Source organism: Seriola aureovittata, chromosome 20 (assembly GCF_021018895.1).
Source record: "Seriola aureovittata isolate HTS-2021-v1 ecotype China chromosome 20, ASM2101889v1, whole genome shotgun sequence".
Lineage (NCBI taxonomy): Eukaryota > Metazoa > Chordata > Actinopteri > Carangiformes > Carangidae > Seriola > Seriola aureovittata.
Window position 1 is genome coordinate 5,710,544 of NC_079383.1, and position 20,323 is coordinate 5,730,866.

The 20,323-nt window shown below is 41.6% G+C and overlaps 1 protein-coding gene across 1 annotated transcript in view; it reads left to right on the forward strand.

Annotated features, from left to right (window-relative positions):
* The window catches only part of adarb2 (adenosine deaminase RNA specific B2 (inactive)), a 192,816-nt gene that overhangs the window by 116,620 nt on the left and 55,873 nt on the right, over positions 1–20,323 (forward strand). The window contains exons 2-3 of the mRNA XM_056364952.1: positions 2,035–2,121; positions 3,074–4,026. Of these exons, the coding sequence (XP_056220927.1) occupies positions 2,035–2,121; positions 3,074–4,026 (1,040 nt within the window). The remainder of the gene's footprint in view (positions 1–2,034; positions 2,122–3,073; positions 4,027–20,323) is intronic.

Here is a 20,323-nt window from a genome sequence, read left to right on the forward strand (position 1 = left end):
CCTGTGTGTTAATTGCCGGCCTCTCTGTGCTCTGTAATTTCATGCTTGATGTGAACATTTGTCTTTCACGCTACAAAGGAACTGGATACATTTTATGTACAAATGAAAGAATGAACTAGAATTTGCTTTGCCAGCCAACAGACCCTTAAACACTCCTAAGTCTGCCACTTTTGTAAACACACCAGACAGTCATGTTTTTTACTGTAAATAGGGCTGTGGGGGCTTTAAAAACAATATAGACTGATTTGAAAATGGCCTGGATAATGACCCTGTTGGCCCAGGGAGTCATTTAGGGCCAAATTGCTGCTTGTGTTGGGCTTTAGTCCGTAATTAGGTCAGAATGCAAATGCTTGTATTGTGGTGTTGGCCCAGGAGGACTAGCACAGCTCCAGCCTCAGTGTTTAGAGTGTATCCATGTGTGTCAGAGTGATTCATTGAGCCCCTCTAGCGCTGCTGAGCTGCGAAGAGCAAGAGAGCACCGGGGGCCGAGCTCATTCACAACCTTGCGCTGTTATCAAAACATGTTTATTGCACTGTAATGTGGCGCCCCGTTTATGCAGCATTTAGCTCTGTGAAATTGTTGCTGCTGCAGGCCCGAATGCTGCTGCAGGCCTGTGGTGGAGGGAGGCATGGAGGTTGGAGGGAGTCTTGACCTCAGGCTCACCCTCCAACCTTCCTCACACCTACATAGACTCATTCTACCTCTATTTCTTCCTCTTGCTTTTTCCTACATTCCTCATCACCTCCCCCTCCCTCTGCCCACCTCTGTTTCCTCCCCACCCTGTTGGCTCTTCCTTACCTTTTTCTTTTATTGATCATCACCTGATGTTGGAAGGAGAGAGGGGGTGTAATTAAGGAGCCAGACTGGTCTGTCAATTCTGCTCAGTGCTGCATGGAGAGCACCAGACCAGGCAATGGCCCTAATAGGGCTTCATACTGTAAACAACACGCACACCTGGACAGCAGCAGGCCCCAGGGAGAAACAGGAGAGAGCTGCTGTCCACAAGTTAGCACTGATAAAGAGAGGAAGTTTATCACCACAGATGTGGTGGGTGGGCATGGAGGCAGTACTAGACCAAGAACTGAATTGAAATACAATACATATTAAAAAACACATGTTAAATATCAGTTATTTAGCTTTTGTATTAATTGAATGAGTTGTTTTTCCCTTGTTTTGATATGAATTTTCCATGTCACATTACAATCAAATCACAACACAGTATATAAAATAAAGAAAATGAAGAAACAGCCAAGGGCATGGACAGAGTGTAGTGTTTCTGACCCAAGCTGCCATCAGCTTAAGAAAAGCAACATAATTGTCCTTTTAACATGTGTTTTTTTGTTTAATTATGACTATGAATTTCCTCTTAGGTGCAAACGAAATTCTGTGGTCCAGACCTGTTGCACGATTAACTAAAATAAAATACAGACCTGAGACTGAATTATTTAAATAAGAATAATATTCTGTTACTTAGAGGTTTATTCAGAATTTATCACTTTATTATGTTTTGAGTGATTCTTTCATGTAATATCACCTCACATATTAGCTACGGAACATTTTTCTTCAGAAAGGTTTCGGACAGAAGGACTTGAGAGTCTGTGTTGTGAAATTCCTCTTTTTCTACTGTGGTAATATTTTTGTGAATGAAACCTTTCCAGAGATTTCAGGATAAGAAAATGCTCTTCCATGAGGCTCCAGGTGTATTTTATTTCCCTGAGTTTCTATGTCAGATTTGTTTGAATTATTATTTTGGTATCTTCCACGTGTGTGTGTGTGTGTGTGTGTGTGTGTGTGTGTGTGTGTGTGTGTGTGTGTAGGTGTGTGTTTGCTCATTGTCATTGGGCATGTATGCATTGTTGCCCGTACATGTGTGACAGAGAAACAACCCTGTGTTGCATGCTCCTGCTCACTTATGCTCCGTCTCTGTCTCTGTGTTGGGCCAACGCTGATCCAAGCTTTAATCGATAAAACTATCAAAACATCTCCGCCGCTGCCCTCTTGTTGACTCTGCGTGTCTCTTGTCTCTCCTCCAGAGAAATTCAGTATGCTGTCAGCATTGATCGCCCCCTTCAAGTACATAAGCCCTGGGACCAGCGGTACAGAGGACGAGGACAGTTTAAGTAAGCTGCTGCCTCTTTTCTTTCTCTCTGTCAGCATGCTGCGCTAACTCCCTCAGTGGCAGGCCTAATATGGAAATGATCTCTCTGTCACCCACATAATTAATTATTTGGGAAATGGGCTATTTGATTACGCACGGGTGTCAGCTCATGTGTTAAAATCTGTATCATCTTATAAAAGTCAGCTATTAAATATTAAATCTGAGTTTGTGATAAATAAGTCATTAGACAGGTACGTGCACGCCTGCAGACACATCATCATCTAGAGCTACAATCTGCTTCAGCCCACCAGTGAACGCCAGCACTTGATCCCAGCCTCCCTTCTCACCATTAACATTCTTGTGGCAAGATCTGAACACCCTATTTTTGTTCATTTCCCATCAGAAATGCAATACGCCACCACTTCCCCGTAACTAGGTTTGAAGAGCGTATCGCAGCTGTTCAGACTTTGCTCTCGCGGAGGATAGAAGTGTGAAATAAAGCGGGCTACAGACGTTTCTCTCATCCTTTCTCGGAATGTCTGCCACTCCATGCGATCCCCACCCCCATTACAAATAGGATTGATGCTTTGTGTTGGCCACAGGGACCGATGTCTCCCACTCGCGAAGCAGATTCAGAACCAATTTGGAGGCAGATTACAGACTGATTTGGCAGATAACATCACCATTTTTAGGGGATTTGTATTTGGATTTTAAAACACTTAAATATGATAGAGCCCTGTGGTATGAAGTGGGCTCGGATCAGAAAAGGTGATTGTAGACTTGTTCATTACCATTTCATTGTGTATCAAGTGGCTCAGTCTACCTTGAGAGATTTTCCTTGATTCATTTTGTTCAGGAAGGATATACCAGTGAGTGTCACACAGTAATGAATGCTTTTTTTCCTTATTGTGTTTTGACTATTTTTTTTTTATCACATTGAATTACACTGTTTCTGTTTGCTGTTTTCACGGCAGGTACCAGCAGTGCAGAGGTAAAGGAAAACCGTAACGTCGGTAACTTAGAAGATCGCACCATAGGATCTGCAGAGTGCCAGTCGCTCTTCTGCTCTGACTCTACGAGAAGCGGCAGCTCTGCTCTGAAGAGGAAACGGCCACTGGAGGAAGACAACAAGGGGCACTTGTGTCAACTCCGCCTGATCTATAAGAAACTGTCCTGGTCTGAGGCTCCAAAGAACGCTTTGGTGCAGCTGAATGAACTCCGGCCGGGCCTGCAGTACCGCATGGTGTCTCAGACAGGCCCAGTGCACGCTCCTGTCTTCTCCATCGCTGTGGAGGTGAACGGGCTGACCTTTGAGGGCACAGGACCCACAAAGAAGAAAGCTAAGATGAGGGCTGCCGAGCTGGCCCTCAAGTCCTTCATCCAGTTCCCAAACGCTCCTCAGGCCCACCTAGCCATGGGAAACATCTCCAACCCTTCAGCCGACTTCACCTCAGACCAGGCGGACTTCCCTGAAACGCTCTTTAAAGAATTTGAGTCCTCGCCATGCTCCGATGGCCTCTCGCTCTGCAGCACAGCAGCTGAGAGCAAGCTACTGTCGAGTGAGCTACTGAGACATGGACGGTTGCTTCGCCACACCTTGGACTTGATGGTTCAGGCTCAGCAGAGGCTTGGTGGGATTGTTCCAGAGCCTGAGGCTCCCAAGAGCCCTGTGGCGTTGCTAAATGAACTCCGGCCGGGCCTGCGCTACGCTTGCCTTTCAGAGCAAACTGAAGGGCGACGGCTGCGTAGCTTTGTGATGGCAGTGCGTGTGGACGGGCGGATATTTGAGGGCTGTGGTCGCAGCAAGAAGCTGGCCAAGACCCAGGCGGCCCAGTGTGCTCTTCAGGCCCTCTTCAACATCAGGACAGCCCCTGAGGGGAGGACAGGCCTCAAAGCCAGCAGGAAGAGTTGTCCTCATTTACCCCAGGTGAGTACAGACACATCCCCAGCGCCTGTCTTCTGCTAAGCTTCTTTGGCAGCCACTCCACTTCCTACAGGGGCCTGTAATGACCAAAACAGCAGGCGTGCAGCGCAAAGCCAAACACCTTCCAACAAGTAATTAAGGAGGAAAGGAGATAGGAGCTAAACAGAGTGGGGGTGGAAGGAAAAATAGTGGCAGCACTGATAAAGAGATGTGAAAGCAAGCTGACATTTACCCTTTCAAAAAGTAGTTCATGTGGTGAAAATACAAATCACAGATTTGTGTGTGGGTGCAGTTGTGTGTGTTCTGCAAAGTCTGGGTATTGAGTAAACAATATCTGTTTGTTGGTCTATTTAAATAGAAAAGCATGTAAATGAAGCTAATTATTGTCCTTGTGCTTCTAACATAAGAGAAATCTGCATCACAACCCAAATTAGTTTTTTTCAGTCTTATGTGTTTGTAGAGCTGTAATTGGGAGAGTTTTGTAATTTTGCAAAATCTCCTGTTTCCTCATGTGTGGCATCACAGTGTCTACAAACATTAATTCAATCTGTTGCCCAAAGGAGATAGAAAAGCAAAGAGCATACCGACAAACAAACCGCCCAATCCCATGCTCATTTACCCAAATATGTAAATAGCAATCAGAGCGAGGAAACTAGTTTTTGAGAAACTTGTGGAAATTGGAGAGCCTAAAGACACAGTGGCTGGATTGTCTGGCACTTGTTGACAGCCATTTTAAAACTTCATTTCAGCTGCAGAATTTCATCTAATGTAAAACTGCCCTGAGTAGATAGTCACACTGATTTTAGTTGTTTACTATTGTTTGCGCTGAGAAAAAACTTTATATCCCAGCTGTCTGGGTCGCTGTCATGCAGGCAGCTGAAAGTGAAACCGAACATTTTCCTCCTTCTGTCCTATTACACCACAAAATAACGTGTAAAGCTCCACACTCTTCAAGTCTTAAACCGAAAAAATTAAGCCGTTCACATCCTCTCCCCAAAGTCTTTCCTTGAAGCCTCCTGTCACCATCTTGTGCTTCTGTGCGTCCTGTAGGGTATCTGTCGTATTAACATTCTTTTCTAGCCTTGAAGAAATAAACTGGCGAGAGTGTCCTTCCCCTGAGCACGACATCAACCCAACAAACCTGCACATGTTTGCCTGGGAGAAACTTTTTCTTTTTCTCCGCGCTGCCACGGTGTCTAAAAGGATTTTAAGAGGATTTGCCGCACCCGTTTAGTTCCAGAAAGCACTCGCTTGTGGAATTTCTTGAAAGTCAGCCGTGCTGTCTGCCAGGCTCAAGAGGCATTTTATTTTCAGTGGTAAAGGACAAAAGCACATATACACTGTGTATACATGCATGTAACATGTGACCAGGTGTGTGTTTGTGAGTATGATGGTGATACCTGCGTTGAACTCTCCAGCTCACATACACTGTCTCTGTTCAGTCTTCTTGCCAAGCAGTAATTGCATGGGCAGCGGGTGACCACACTGCACTGTGACGTAATGCGGGGGTGGTTGCCAGATGTAGTCTGGGGGTAATGCAAACGTTATGGTGGTATGCCAACTTATGTGTGCCAGCTCAGTCTGTTCTCTTCCCCCAGAAATCCCTCTGGCTCCACCTGTAGCAGAAGTGAGAAGATGTTAATGATCCTGTGCAGATGTATAATCCTTTATCCTGAATTATAAGGTTCTGACATTTTTGTAAAAAAAAAAAGAAAAAAAAAGGTACCATTCTTTGACAAGTTTTCAATGTTTTTTATAGGTTTATTTTGAATTTTATGCATCAATGCTGAAGAACAAAAAGGGAAAATGGAAAAGCTTCTATTATGGAAAAGCTGGTTCTGCAACGGCATAGCCAGTATCGTTTTTGTTGTTTGTTAGCAATAATTAGTTGCTGTGACAACCTCAGAGGTGACAGAAAACGAGGCCAGAGTTTTAATATGTGGGAGTCTGAGATAAATCCAGGTTTCTTTTCAGCTGGCTGATGAAGATACGAACTCTGCCTCGACTCTTTTGCTTTTTGTTACAGCGTTCTCTCTCTGCAGTTGACTCAGTGAGTTCATCGTCTTTATTTCAGACGACAGGAACGATAATCACTATCTATGAATATAGAACCCAACCAGACTGCGTGACCTCTGACTGGCTGGTTGCATATATCTGAGTCTCCACCAGAGTGATTCACCCAGCTGAACCTCTCGGGTACTTTTATTTGGAATAACTGTTGCAGACCTGAAGTGGTAAAACTATCCAGTATGGACAAGAAAAAAGACAAGATTAGTGAAAAATCTGTTTTTAAAAAATGTATGCAGCAGATTATTATTATTTCTTCTTTTCACAGTTCACACTGTGTGGCTGTTGAATATCACTTTTCATCAGAAAGCTAATTCACCTGTTTTTGCAGATATATCCACTTCCATACCCTCTTTTTACACAAAATAAATCCTCCTGGCAAAAATGATTCCCTGTGGTGTTGGAGAAACTTTGATACACAACCCCTTGATCGATTGGTTTACTCTGATAAAGACCCACAGAGTAAACCAGCAGCTGATGTCTGAGGGTCAGAGTACAGGGTTAGGACAACACTTATACTTCAGTTTTTTTCAAATGAATTCAGGGACCCAGAGGAAAAGAAATGGATTCAACACTTAAATATAGTGATGGTGACATGGCTGGATGAATCTCCCAGGGGGCCCAGGGGCTAAAAATGTGTTCTTGGGCCCCTATTGACCCCCATTATACATTATAGTATCATGATTCCCGCAGGAACCCAGAAACCAACCAGTACTCTAGGGCTGAAGTAGCAACAGTTTTGATAATTGATTGTCATTTTTTAAACTTTCTCAGTTTTCTATTAAAATAAAGTCAACGTCTTTGTGTTTTAACTGTTAGTCAGATAAAACAAAGCAATCTGAATAATAATTTGGGCTTCAGGTGATAGTGATGTGCATATTTCACTATTTTCTGGCATTTTATTGACCAACCGATTGATTCTTAAAGAAATATGTATTGATAATGAAATTGATTGATGGTTGTAGCCTTGCAGTGAAGGAACAGTACAACCGAACCCAAGGTTTTCTGTCTATTTATTACTTGACACACAGAAAAACAATGAAGCAATTTGATAAAACAAAACTTTACAGGAAAGGAGGTGAATACAAACGAAAACAAGTCCAGACTCCTTCTTCAAAACCGGGGCCACCAGACGGAGCATGTAGCACCTGAAGTTTGCAGTTCATCAAATTGGCCTGATGCTGTGTGGGAAACCTTTTGGGGCCTCTGAGGGACTGGGGGCCACTGTGTAGTTTCCCACTTTCAAAGTAAGGAAGGGAACAGCAGAGTCATTTTCAGGATATTGTATTAACTCAACAGAATGGAACATGGGGATGAGGAGCGATGTTAGCTCCTCAAACTTGTACTGAGCTGAACTGGGAGGCTGGTAAATCCAGAACCTCCCCTCCCCCAGATGAAATATTTAAACTCAGCTGAACTGCATGGTGCTGTATTCATCTCAGACCTTCCTGGCTCCACACACATACTAAATATGTGGAGACTGGAAAGACAAGCATACCAGTGCACGATAGACTCCTGCCTGTAGTGATACAGCCTATACTTTCCTCCATCCTTCCTACGCTCATGTCTATGGGAACTGACTTTAACAATCACACCAGAAATGAGGCATTGGACCACCAGTCTGCATGACATTAAAGAGCTATTTATCTTCCAGCAAGGATTTAAATTTTTTCTTCCTTCATTTAACCTTTATTTATCCAGGGAAATCAAGTGAGAAGACATTCTGCAGAGATGTATTGCCTTACATTGACTTAATTCCACTTATTCATTCCTGAGAGATGCTCTCTACAACCACAGTCGTCTACATTTAGCAGTTCTCTTAGTGCTGTTGGGAGTTAACTGCCTTGCTCAGTAGCACGTGTGCAGCAGTAGTTCAGGGAAGGGAGATGTACTGAGCTGATGAGGGGATTCAAGGTAGTAACCTTAGACAAAGCCAGTGCTTTAAGGGATTGTATGGAAATATCGCAGCGAAGAGGGGAGCCGAATATGATGCATTACTTTGTAGAAAAGCAAAACTCTACTCTGCATTTTTAGTATTTACGTCAATACTTACAATGATGATGACAGCACTGATGTCCTCTATTGGCCATTCGTCTTACATTTCTACCCAGCCTGAGACGACGATTGGCCTAAAGCCACACGACCATGTTTATGCCCAACCCATTTTTGTAGAAGATATGGTAGATATGTATATGTTAACATATGATTGGCTGTTTTATATTTTTTCTCTCACAATTAAGTTCTTCTGTATATCGCAAGTGTAGCTGGGGTTTTAACCTCATGAACAAAATGCCGATCATTAACGATTATTACAGCCATCATGTGAGTGAACCAGGAACAACGAAAGCTCTGTGATAAAAAGGCTTCTGCACTGCAACATTTTCACTCCACCTCCAAACCTGATATGTTCCTATAATGCTAACTTACCTACTCAGTAATGTTGTGGTAACAAACATAATTACTGCCTGTTTTCTGTTCACAGGCAGCACTTGTTCAATAAATAAAGTTCTACATTTATGTACCACATGAAGGTTGTCAAGGTGGATGTGGGACCTTGACATAAAGACCAGGGTTCAAATCCACAGTTTGTGGTTTAGGCAACAGAAGCACTTAGGTTGTTATGGAAAGATGCTCGTTTCATGTGTCATGCACCATGAACCTCTTTCTGTATAAAAGACCCCCTCTGATGAAAATCAAGTTTTTAACCTTGTTCACATCCATATGATGCTTTTTATATGATACAAGACACATCATATAATGTCAACACCATGACTGAGTATTTTCACCTTGGGAATGCAGTGAATGACAGTCTCATAAAAACAGATTCAGACAGCCAGGGTCATATAACCTAACTCTAAAATAAACCTGAAACCTCGTCAGTAGAGAGAGAGAGAGTTTGCATTAGCACAACCACTAACACTGTGTTAGCCACTGGTATTTACAAGCCAATAAACAAAATAAACAAATAAAAGATGCTAACTGTGCTAACCATTCTGATTTGTCTGCTAGTTGCAGATTTTGGTCACAACAGACTCCTCATCTGAGTCTGGGTCTGACTGAGGCTCAAACATGTGGCTGAGTCTATCTGATGTTTCCTCCTCTAACCATCTTGATACACTCAGCTGTTTCACCTGTCAATCTAGCACAAGCGGCAGTGGTGGGCGGGGCACGAGCCCTGATCCAGATTTCTCAATGAGGAAGTAAACGTTGAGGTGCTTACAGCCCCAGTTTTCCACTTTTTTTTCCTTTTTTTGCTTTTTATGTGGGAAAGGTTTAAAACATGTCTAACGTAAAACCAAGATCACATTTTTTCCCACACCTTAACCAAGTGCAAAAACTAAACCACATTGTCCTGCAAGATCAGACAAATAGAATATATTTTTTGTGAAAAACAAATTCAAAGCAAAACATATCAGCCCCCATCCAAATAATTCGTGCACAGTCCTAAACCTCAAGGTTACATTTATCTCTAAACACAACTTTTAGTCTTTATTATTTGTAATCTTTATTCTTATTAATCAGTCAGTAGGAAGTTGTTGCTGTTAAATCCAATCCAATTTGCCCTATTACAGCCCGCACAGTGATGTGAGAAAGCGCTGGAGTAATCCTGACACCCATTTTACCAAGTGGAATGATTACCCCACTGTTCAGGCCTTGATTGCCCACTTAATCTCCCCTTGCCGTGACAACGCACTGCGGTGTTGCCAAGTCAACTGAGCCTGAGACTTGTGTGCGGCAGTAGGAAGGCAGGGAGTCAGCAGGCCCACGAGGAAGGACGGTACAGAGGTCAGTGGTCAGGACGCTGCACTCTGCCACCTCGGATTAAGGTCCATTTGAATAGGGAAATGTGCTTGGTGTCAGAGCCGAATGAAAATTAGGGTTAATGGAGGAAAGAACACATGAAAGCTTGTGCATGTCTGCCTTTGGTTCTGTGAAAGTACAACAGAATATTTAAATTTTTCATCATGCCAGCCGAGATCAAATGTGACTGCATGTTGTCCTTTAGTTTTTTGTGGCTCAATATGATTTGATTTAGTTATCTCTAAATGTGAAGCATCACAGATAGAGAAGGATATAGACTGGTCAAGTGGAGTAATTTCCCTGCCTCTGCCACGGCAAATTGAATATGATTTCAGAGACGTGAAGGTGACCCCTGTCAGCGGCTGAGCCTCTCGCAGATTGTTTTCTTTGTCTAATCTCTCCCACTTCTAATCTGTCTCAATATAAACAGCTGTGACAGGCTGATCATTAATTAATATTGCCACAACAAATTAGCGACAGCCATCGCCCGGCCAAGCACCCTGTCTAAGATAGAAATCCACCAAGTCCAGGAGAGAGAGAGAGAGAGAGAGAGAGAGAAGGTGTGAGCAACACATTAGAGAGGAGTTGATTAACAGCTTCAGAGACCTTGCAGATAGTGTTACAGCCTCAGCCTGTGGACAGTGATGGCGACACATACACACATAGTGACAGCTACTGCAGCAGACTGTACTCGCAGGATCAACAGTGATTATCACCATGCTGCTGGTGGTGCCATGCAAATTGCCTGATAAAACATCTGCATTTATCACTTTCTATTGATTCAGTCAAATAAAACATCTCTCCAAGTTGTCAAGTGTTCATCCAGGCAGGATGTGGTAAATGTAGAAAAATGTTTTTCTTGTTAACAGCCTGTCTGATAGTCTGACTGCTACTGTTTCATGCCCCATCAGTTAATCAGTAAGTTCAGTTTGTTTCTTTTCTTCTGGATTCTGAAAGAAACAAATGTAAATTGGTTCTCATTCTTGAATACAGACTTTTCACCAAGTAGTGTCAGGTCCAAAATGTGAATGTTTCGGTGACAGGGCATCAGCATCAGACAACATCAGACTAACAGCACTGGCCAATCAGGAGAGAGAATGCGAGAATGACAAGATGTTTTGTATGAACTCATCAGTTCACCTGGGTGGGGTCACATGACCTACAAGGATACCAGAATGAATACAAAGACAATAATGTACATGTGTGTGTAACTGTAGTTTAAGTTGTATTTCTGTGTGCTGCCAAACACCTGGCTCCTCCCACACAGGATGACAACACACTGCTGTTTTACAAAAGATGCATCCATCTGTAAAACAAGAGGCAACATTATTTTAGGAACTTCTTTTTTCAATCAACTAACATATATATTTGGGAGAAAATCAAAATGAACTGTTGATAGAAAAGAAAAAGAACTTCTAAATATCTACAGTTTATCATAATAAAGGTTTTTTTTTTCATCTGCCAGGTGACTGGCTAATTCAAATGATTTCGTATGTTATTTTTTTTAAATCTTACTAAACATAATACAACTTTTTTTCTATCATCCACGGCACACTGAACAAATCTGCTGTTGTTCCAGATTGACAAACATCCAGCAAGTTGTAAAATACCAGATCTCAGCAAGGCACACACTTTATTTAGCTTTTTAGATAAATGAGACCCAACATAATTCTCAGCACCATATTTCATCATCCTAAATGCAGGCAGTTCATACATCCTCAGCCCACTGCTCTTTACTCTGAGCAAACACAGATTCACTGAACAGACATATATTGAGCTTTCCGTTATTTAAAAAAAAAATAAATAAAAAATAAAACACCTCATCAAACCGAGAGCTGTAGAACAATGTGCACACGTCTTTTGACCAAGAGCCAATAATTAGAAAATCTATCTTGTCAGCTGCTTTCTTCCATATGAAGTTACTGATTCTACAACTGAGCTGTACACAGGAAGATTTTTGCAAACTAACATCAGTTTATTCAGAAAAAAAACTTTTATGAAATATATTTATTTTCTCAATACAGAAACATAGATATTTATATCAATTTTTGGTGTTTGAGCTTTTGTGATCTCTGAACTTTGCAACTACTATGGGTGGAAGAGGAGTTCCTGCTAACTCTCTATGCACACATGCATATATATACAATAACAACTCAAAGCAACAGTAGGAAAGGCTGATGTCTGTTTTGTTGTTCACCAGATGGATGAGAGACAAAAGATAACTCCTCATTAAGACCCTGTGGATTTTGTGTTCTCGTAGAGAAATCCCATTTACACTGTTTTTAACGAATGTCTCTCCCTCAACATGGTTTTATAATCTGCTGGATAACATAGTCAGTTTTATATCATTGTAAATTGAATATCTTTGGGATCTGCACTTTTCATTAGACAATCAGACATTTGACATTTAGGCTTTTTGATTTGTAATGAGAATTCTTTTTTTTTTAATGTTTTTTGATGTGTTATATTATGACCAATTCAATTCTGTTAAAGGTCCCATATTGTATAATGTGAGATTTCCAATCCTTTTTTGACTATAAAGCAGGGTTCTATATTAATACTGTGAAAGTATCAAAGTGCTCAGTCCAAAGAGAAATGCACACAGCCTGTATTCAGAAACTGAGCCTTAAAACCAGCCGTCAGGACTTGTAACTTTGTGATGTCACAACAGCAGTGACCGCTCTCAGCCATGCCCCAAGCCCCACCCACCCGGACCGACCATCCAACCTTGCAGGATTTTGTTTCTCTGAGTGAAGTGAAATCTGCTATATTTTAATTTTATCACTAGGAAAACAGTCAGCCAATTAGAAGAGAGGATCAGAGCCTCCTGTCTTTTGATTGGCTCACTGGCCTGTTGTTACCAGAGCTCTAGAGAGAAGCCTGAGAGAGGAGATGTAAAACTACATTGAGATTGTTTTTGGTTCTTCAAATCACAACGCTCACAATATCAACATTTCAAATAAAACACAGGAAAAGTGTAAAATATGGGACTTTTAATAAGAAAATTATCAGAAGATTAATGTATAATCAAAATAATAGTTAATTGCAGTCCTAGAGATATCACCATGTTTTCAAAAGTTAGCAATTACTTTAGTGAGTGCAATATTATAATGACCATTATTAATGACCAAAACTGGATGTTGTAATAAATTAAGAGCATCACTAGGTCTTGTTGTGTTTTAAAACTGTTCCTGGTCTCTGACCTCTGAAAAAAAGGGAATTCCTTATATGCATCTATAAAGTATCTCATTACAATTTGTCACTTAGTGTGCAATAATAATGTGAGCAAAAAGCCACTGTTTGTTCCTGGACTGCCCGTCTGCCCTTTTAGCAGCCACTTACATCATCATGTGGTATTTAAAGAGAAGGCAGCAGGGGAGGGTGGAGATTTGTGTGTGAAATTACCGAACAATAATGTTTCCCCGTCTGAATAGGAGAACCCTGTACATGGAAAGGTTAGAATCATCCTCAACTGTCTAATATGTATGCAAAATGTGACCTATGAGGTTGCAGGCTGTTGAATCTAATGTACCGCGTCAGCATGCAGCTTTGAGGGAAAATCCCTCAGCAGGGAGGAATTGAAATGGGGTTGGTCAGGTCAAGTCACCTCGCATATACAGTAAAACGCCCCCGTAATCTATACCAAAGAAGCGTGGCACTCCTGTCTGCACCTCTGCTGCCCTACAGTATCCTGAGTCGCTACCACTAAGTCCTCATTGTTCGTGACAGTCCTCCATTCCTTCTTTCTCCCTCCACCTTTCCCCTCCACGGCCCCGAGCTGTGAGCCAGAGCATGGCTATAATCATCTCTGAAGAACCTCTCACACTTCATTAAAAGCATAATCAAGTTCATTACAATTTCATAGGCGTTCAGGTACCAAATGGCTTCCGATAAATCACGACTATTGGTCCTGTGTGGCTGGCATGTGTAGGTTTATCTCTGGCTCTCAGGCAGGAGAGGAGGGGAGAGGGGGGAGACGAGGGAGGAGAGAGGAGAGGTCTGGATGTCTGGCCTTTAAATGACCTTCCTGCCTGGAGCAATGGACCATACACAGTGAATGGAGACGTGCAGGACGCGTCACTGCTGGCAGATCAGATTGTTCATGAAGACAACATGGTGACGTACAGTAAGCAGATCAACAGATGTGGCACTAAAGCCCTATTTTAGATACACAGCACAACACCACATGGTTTCCTTGTTTTTTCTGCAGCTGCTATCTTTTAAAGGTATTATCTTTAGTAAACTGTATTTAAACCCTGAAATATTCAAATTGATTTAAACTCATTGAAATTTAAAACAAGATAAAGAAGATACAAATGAGTCCCTTCCCTTTCTGATTTAGCATCCATATCGTCAGCAGAAAAATATGCCACAGATAAACTGATAAAAAAATCAAAGTTTAAAAAAAAATAACTCACCCTTTTAATGTGACAATGCCATGGAAAAGGTTTGCTTAGATTAATGCTCAAAAACAGATGGTTAGGTTTAGGGAGAGATTGTGGTTTGGGTTAAAATTAAATCTTTGTTAAGGTTAGAGGACCTTGGTCATCATGGTTACATTAATGAGCAAGGGGGTTAAGGTTATGTAAGGATCATGGTCATGGTGAAAAGGAACAACGTTGACAATCAATTTGAATTCGGAACCTGAACAGCAGACTTTGTAGCTCTATAACTACGTCACCTGACTTCCCCCTCTGGTCCTATAATAATTATGACACACAAGAGAGGGCGCTGTCACTTTAACATAAACACTGTAAAACATTTTGGGTGCATTTGCTGAGACGACTGATGCCGTCTCATACAACCACTAGATGCGGCCTAACATAAAAACGTAACTATGGGTTGGAAAAAGCTGCTACACAAACAGCTCATGGGTTCATTTTCATGGAAGGTGTCTGAACATGGTGTGTTTTTTTTTCATCAAACTGAGCGTCTGGCAAATGTGGACTAATTCAAGAATTAGTCAGAGTCTACTGATTTGATTTTGAAATCAGACTTTAGTCCAGGCAGTGTTTAGCATTAGAGAGCAGACATCCATCATGGTTGTAGTGACCATGTGCAAGATGAGGAGTGCAGTAGACTAAGAATGTCGACCTGATGTTTAGTTCTGCCTTTCATTAAGCCTTCTATATAAGTTTCTTATTTATTTATATTTAAGTGGATGATGTTTTCTAAAGTGTTTGTGTATATCCCGTAGTGTCTCATGGTTCTGCTGGGAGAGAAATGGCTGCTTCGTCACTGTATTAAGTCTAAATCCAGTTCTGAATCCACTTATCACTTCCAAATCTCTTGAACCTGTTTGTTTGGTGAAATGAAATCTGTTAATTAAAAAAATGTCCTGTTGTTATGTCACTAAGAGCAGTAACAAATCTAATTCCAACTGTTTTGTGTAACAAAAGAGATATTTTGATAATTAAGAATCTTCGAATTGCATCAAAAACATAATTGGTCATTTTAATTGTGATTCATTTACCAGACAAATATGACAGTGGTACTAATGAAAACAGTGATTAACTATCAAACCTAAAGCATGGTTCTGCTGAGCTGTGTGACATTCATTAACCCTGTCCTTACTCAGTGTGCTCCTTTACAGCAGATGCTCTGAACGTCACCTGGTTGTTTCCCTGCTGCAGGTCACAGGCTCTGCAGTTGTTCTATTGACTTTTGAACTGGTCCGCCAAGTTTGTTTGCTGCGTTTTCATTCATTTGTTAATGTGTTCAGTTCTTCTATTTTCTTCCTGTGAAGTAAAACCTTGGTACATGTTCACTAATATTCACTGTTTCCAATAGTGGAGGAGTGTTTTCATAGGGAGAGACAAGCACATGAGGGGGGAGTGAAATGAGAAAAACTTGTATCTGCAGAAGCAATGTGTTATTTTGTCTTCACACGGATCTGATGTGAAGTCACAAACATTAAGCTGAAATCATATTTTTGGTGACACGTTTCTTAATGTTGTAGCAGCTTGCCTTATGATCATAAATTAGCTCATCCAGCCATTGCAGTTAGACATGTTGATGTTTCAAAGCGTCTTGATTTTTATTAACGTCTGTGCTGCTAATTGTTGATTTGGGTTTTCCCAGAATAATAAACAGCCATGACACCATATTATATTCGAAAACAAAATGTCTGAAATATCAGTCCTGTTCTGCTATACAAACACACAGACTCAGACACAGACACACATCCCCTGGCACCGATTGTCCTTCTCCACCCAGTGCTCGCATGCCTGGCTGATCACCTGGACCCACTGGGTCTCACATACCTCTATAGATGTTTCCCCTAGAGGTTTTCCCCCCCAGCTGAGGCAACATGTCTCATGTTGTTGATATGCTCTGCTCGACTGTGGACTGAAATATGAGCCAAGCTGTTTTTCCACATCTCTGCATATGTCTCGTCATAGTCTAACCACATCTAAATCATCTTATTGTATCATCAGGATATCAACAATAAACACAATATGCACATGGCATGCTTTAACAGGAATGGTCTTTTAGGAGAAAACTTTTGTGGTAGTCTAACAATAACTCATATCAACCTTTGTGTTATTTCCACTGTCAAACTCAATCTTAAAGATCCTATATTGTATGAAGTGAGATTTCCATGTCTTTTTTTATTATAAAACAGGTCTATGTTCTATACTAATATTGTGAAAGTATCAAAGACTCAGTCCACAAAGAAATGAACACAGCCCATATTCAGAAACTGAGCCTTAAAACGAGCCATCAGGACTTCTGTAACTTTGTGATGTCCCAACTATATAGTCACTGCCCTCAGCTCTGCATCCACTGGACCCACCATCCAACCTTGCAGGATTTGGTTTCTCTGAGTGTTTACCTGAAATCTGCTGTATTTTTATTGGATCACATCAGTCAGCCAATCAGAAGAGATGCTCAGAGCCGTTCAGCAACCTGTTGTTACTAGAGCTCCAGAGAGAAGCCTGAGAGAGGAGATGTAAAACTACACTGAGATGGTTTTTAGTACTTAAAACCACAAACACACTCACTGGGGAAACACGCTCACTTTCTTGCCGATAGTTATTGTGAAGAATGCACGGTAAATATAAAGCAATGGCCAGGAATCAGTTAGCCTAGCTTAGCATAAAGCCTGACTTTGTCCAAAGAAACAAAATCCACCTACCAGCACTTCTAAAGCTCATTGTCTGTCACTGTATTTTGTATTGCCTAAATGTAAAAATAACAATGCACCATTTTACGGGGTGTTATGTGTAGGTCTATTTATTGGCCTGGAGTAGTAACATCATGAAATAGTCTGACCCATGGCCCCCTGGAAAACTGGCAAGAAAGCAAATAAGTGCACTTCCCTAAATGTTGGACTACTCCTTTAAAGACATGACGCCTGAGCCCTTTGGGGTTACTAATGAAAAATATACATCTTTTTATTAGTCAGCTGTTAAATGTCATTTTGCTGTTTATCACTGTCCCCACATTGTGGCATACCTGCATAAATAAAACCACGAAAGTCTCTCATATGAGCATAATTAGTGGAATACTGGGAATAAATGTAACAACAGTCATTCATTTTTCTCTTGACTAAATTACCCCAAAGATGAAAATAAAAGGAAAAACAAAACATCTGTCAGCTCTGTCCTGCTCTCTGGGACTGTACCTCGCCTCCCTTGGGGGAGACAAAATGAGAGAGGCTGGAATAAGTGTGTGTGTGTGTGTGTGTCTGTGTGTGTGTGTCTGTGTGTGTGTGTGTGTGTCTGTGTGTGTGTGTGTGTGTGTGTGTGTACGTGTGTTGGGGGGGTGTTAAAGAAAGCTGGCAGGGGGAAGGATGAGAGGCAGGCTGTGGGGGGAGCGAGGGAGGTGAGGATAGATGGAGTGCAGTGGGGGGAAAGAGAGGAAAACCTCAGCGGAACAAAAGACCTTCAGGATTAATTAGGCGTCAGATTGGTTGCAGGGCACAGTGGGAGGGGGGAGGGAGGGAGGGTGAGAGATATACAGGGGAAGAGAGAGGGAGGGAGAGAGTTTAGCATTCTGGGAAGACCTCATGTCCTCAGCCCTCATATTTCAGCCTGCCTGCCCATGAGTATACAACAGGCAGCTAGTTAAGTCCTGCGCTGTGCCTGGAACCACTGTCCACTGGGTTATGGATGGAGCTCCTTCTCCATCTTCATGTATTTTTATGTTATCTAGGCCACAGGAGGAAACACAGAGGTCATATACTGTATGTAATGCATAGTGTTTACATGATGGTTTTCACATCCCGTGTTAGGGTTCCCCGCACATATTTTGTGAATGTGATCAAGCGTGCGTGTGTGTGCATGTGAAGTCGCAGTGAAATAGGTGACATATTTCATAGGATTCACTGTGTATAGCAGCGCTTCCCCTTCACGATAGCTGAGCTCTGCCAAATTAGAGGAGTATGAATGCACAAAATAAATGCAGCTGAACTCTTACTGAACTTTTCACTTTTCTCTGCTCTTATCAGCTGATTTTTTTTTTTTTTTTTTTTTTTGTAACAATTGCTTCCAGAACAGCTGAATTGCAGATTCAGGTCACAGGTGTAACCTCTAAATATGAGAGGCGGACCCGAAGCTGCCTGTTAATACCGTCTCCGTTGTCATTGTCACAGAGGGATGTTTCTGGGGCGACCTTTGATGGCACTTCTTCCCCTCCAATACAGGAAGTGCTGAACTCTGCATACAGATGACGGGGAGGGTTGCTATGAGTCACAGTATCTTTGCCCGATGCTGTCTCGCAAAGCACATAGCAGATCAAATAAGGGCTGTTCTGGAGGCTAGAGCAAATCATGGCTTTAGAACATTTGTACCAATCATTCACACTATCACAGAGGTGGCTCACACGTACACCTTCAAGATATCCCAGCAGTGTGAACTTTAGAACAAATTCTTCTGGGTAGATGGGCTGATTAGCCATTCAATTGGCTACACAGAGCAGTGATAAAGCTTTGACAGCTCACAGCATGAATAGTTATCATATGCTTTAGTCAGCGGCTGAAAGGAAAAGTTTTCACTCCCTGTGACATTTAAGTTTTTAAACTAAAAAAAGTTCGACCCATCTTGCTGCACTTACCCATCACCTTCAGTAAAAAGATGATGAATTACTAATAGCGGTAGCAGAGTTGTCCTCGCAGTTGCATATAACTTTAACTGCTAGTGCAAAATGCGCACACTCTGACTTTTAATACAGTTTTATAGCTTCAGTGCTTTAGCACCTGGTTCTACGTCAGCAGCTACACAACAAATCCATTCCCACTGCCCTGTTTCCTGTCTCTGCATCCATGGCTGAGTTTCAGGGCCCGCGTTGCCTCTCCTGTGCAGGATGATGAACCAGCAGCATTCCTGCTGATGGAGAAATTAAACACCACGGTCGCACACAGACACATATATAGGTTGACAAGGACAGTTTTCTGCACCGAGGCCATAAACAAAAGTAGCTCAAAACATGCCAGTTTGTGATATAAACATCCTTCAGCAAAATAAAGAGAATTTTTTAAATACATAATGATAATGTATATTTATGAAATGAAAGAAATAGCATGAGGGATGCACTAACCGCAGTGACAAATACAATGTGTTTCCTGTGACTACTTCTCAATAAAAGCGATCCAGTGTTTTTTTTTGGGGGGGGGGTTTTGTATACTTTTAATGTGAAGTAGAAGCAGCAGAAAGAGTTGGGTTTGCATTAGCAGTAGCTAAATCCGGCTACCGTCAGAGAATATGGCTGATATCAGTGAGATAAAATTGAAACTACATGCTGCATCATTTCCTGTGAGTCCATCATGTGTCCAGGGAGGCAGGAGGTAATAACAAAATGCAAATACATGGCCCAGTGGCTGCCTCTGAAAAAATGCTGACCAAAAATAGTGTCCAAAAAAAAATCTTAAGGAGTATACTAAACATACTTTAAAGATGCCATATTGTATAAAGGTCGATTTCCATTTCTTTTGTTGATTATAAAGTAGATCTAGGTTCTATATTAATACTGTGAAAGTATCAAAGCACTGAGCCTCAAAATGAGCCGTCAGGACTCCTGTAACCTTGTGATGTCATAACATAGCACTCCAGAGCTCCAGAGAGAAGCCTGAGAGAGGAGATGTAAAACTACATTGCAATGGTTTTTGGTTCTTAAAACAACAAATATATCTTCTTATGGATCGAAACTTCGAATAAAACACTATAAAAGTGTAAAATATAGGACCTTTAACATAAATAAACCATTCACAACCCCCTTGAATTAGCTGAGAAATGCACTGTCACAAGGCTATCTTCATTAGCTGATGAAAAATTAAATACGTTGTAGCGTTAACGCCATATTTTAGAATTTACTCTCATTGATATGAGGCACCAGTCCTCTGGGAGGACAACAATGAATTACTTCATTGCCAAATTTATCAATCTCATATCAGAAGCCACGACTTCTCGATTCAATGGATCTCCAGGACAAC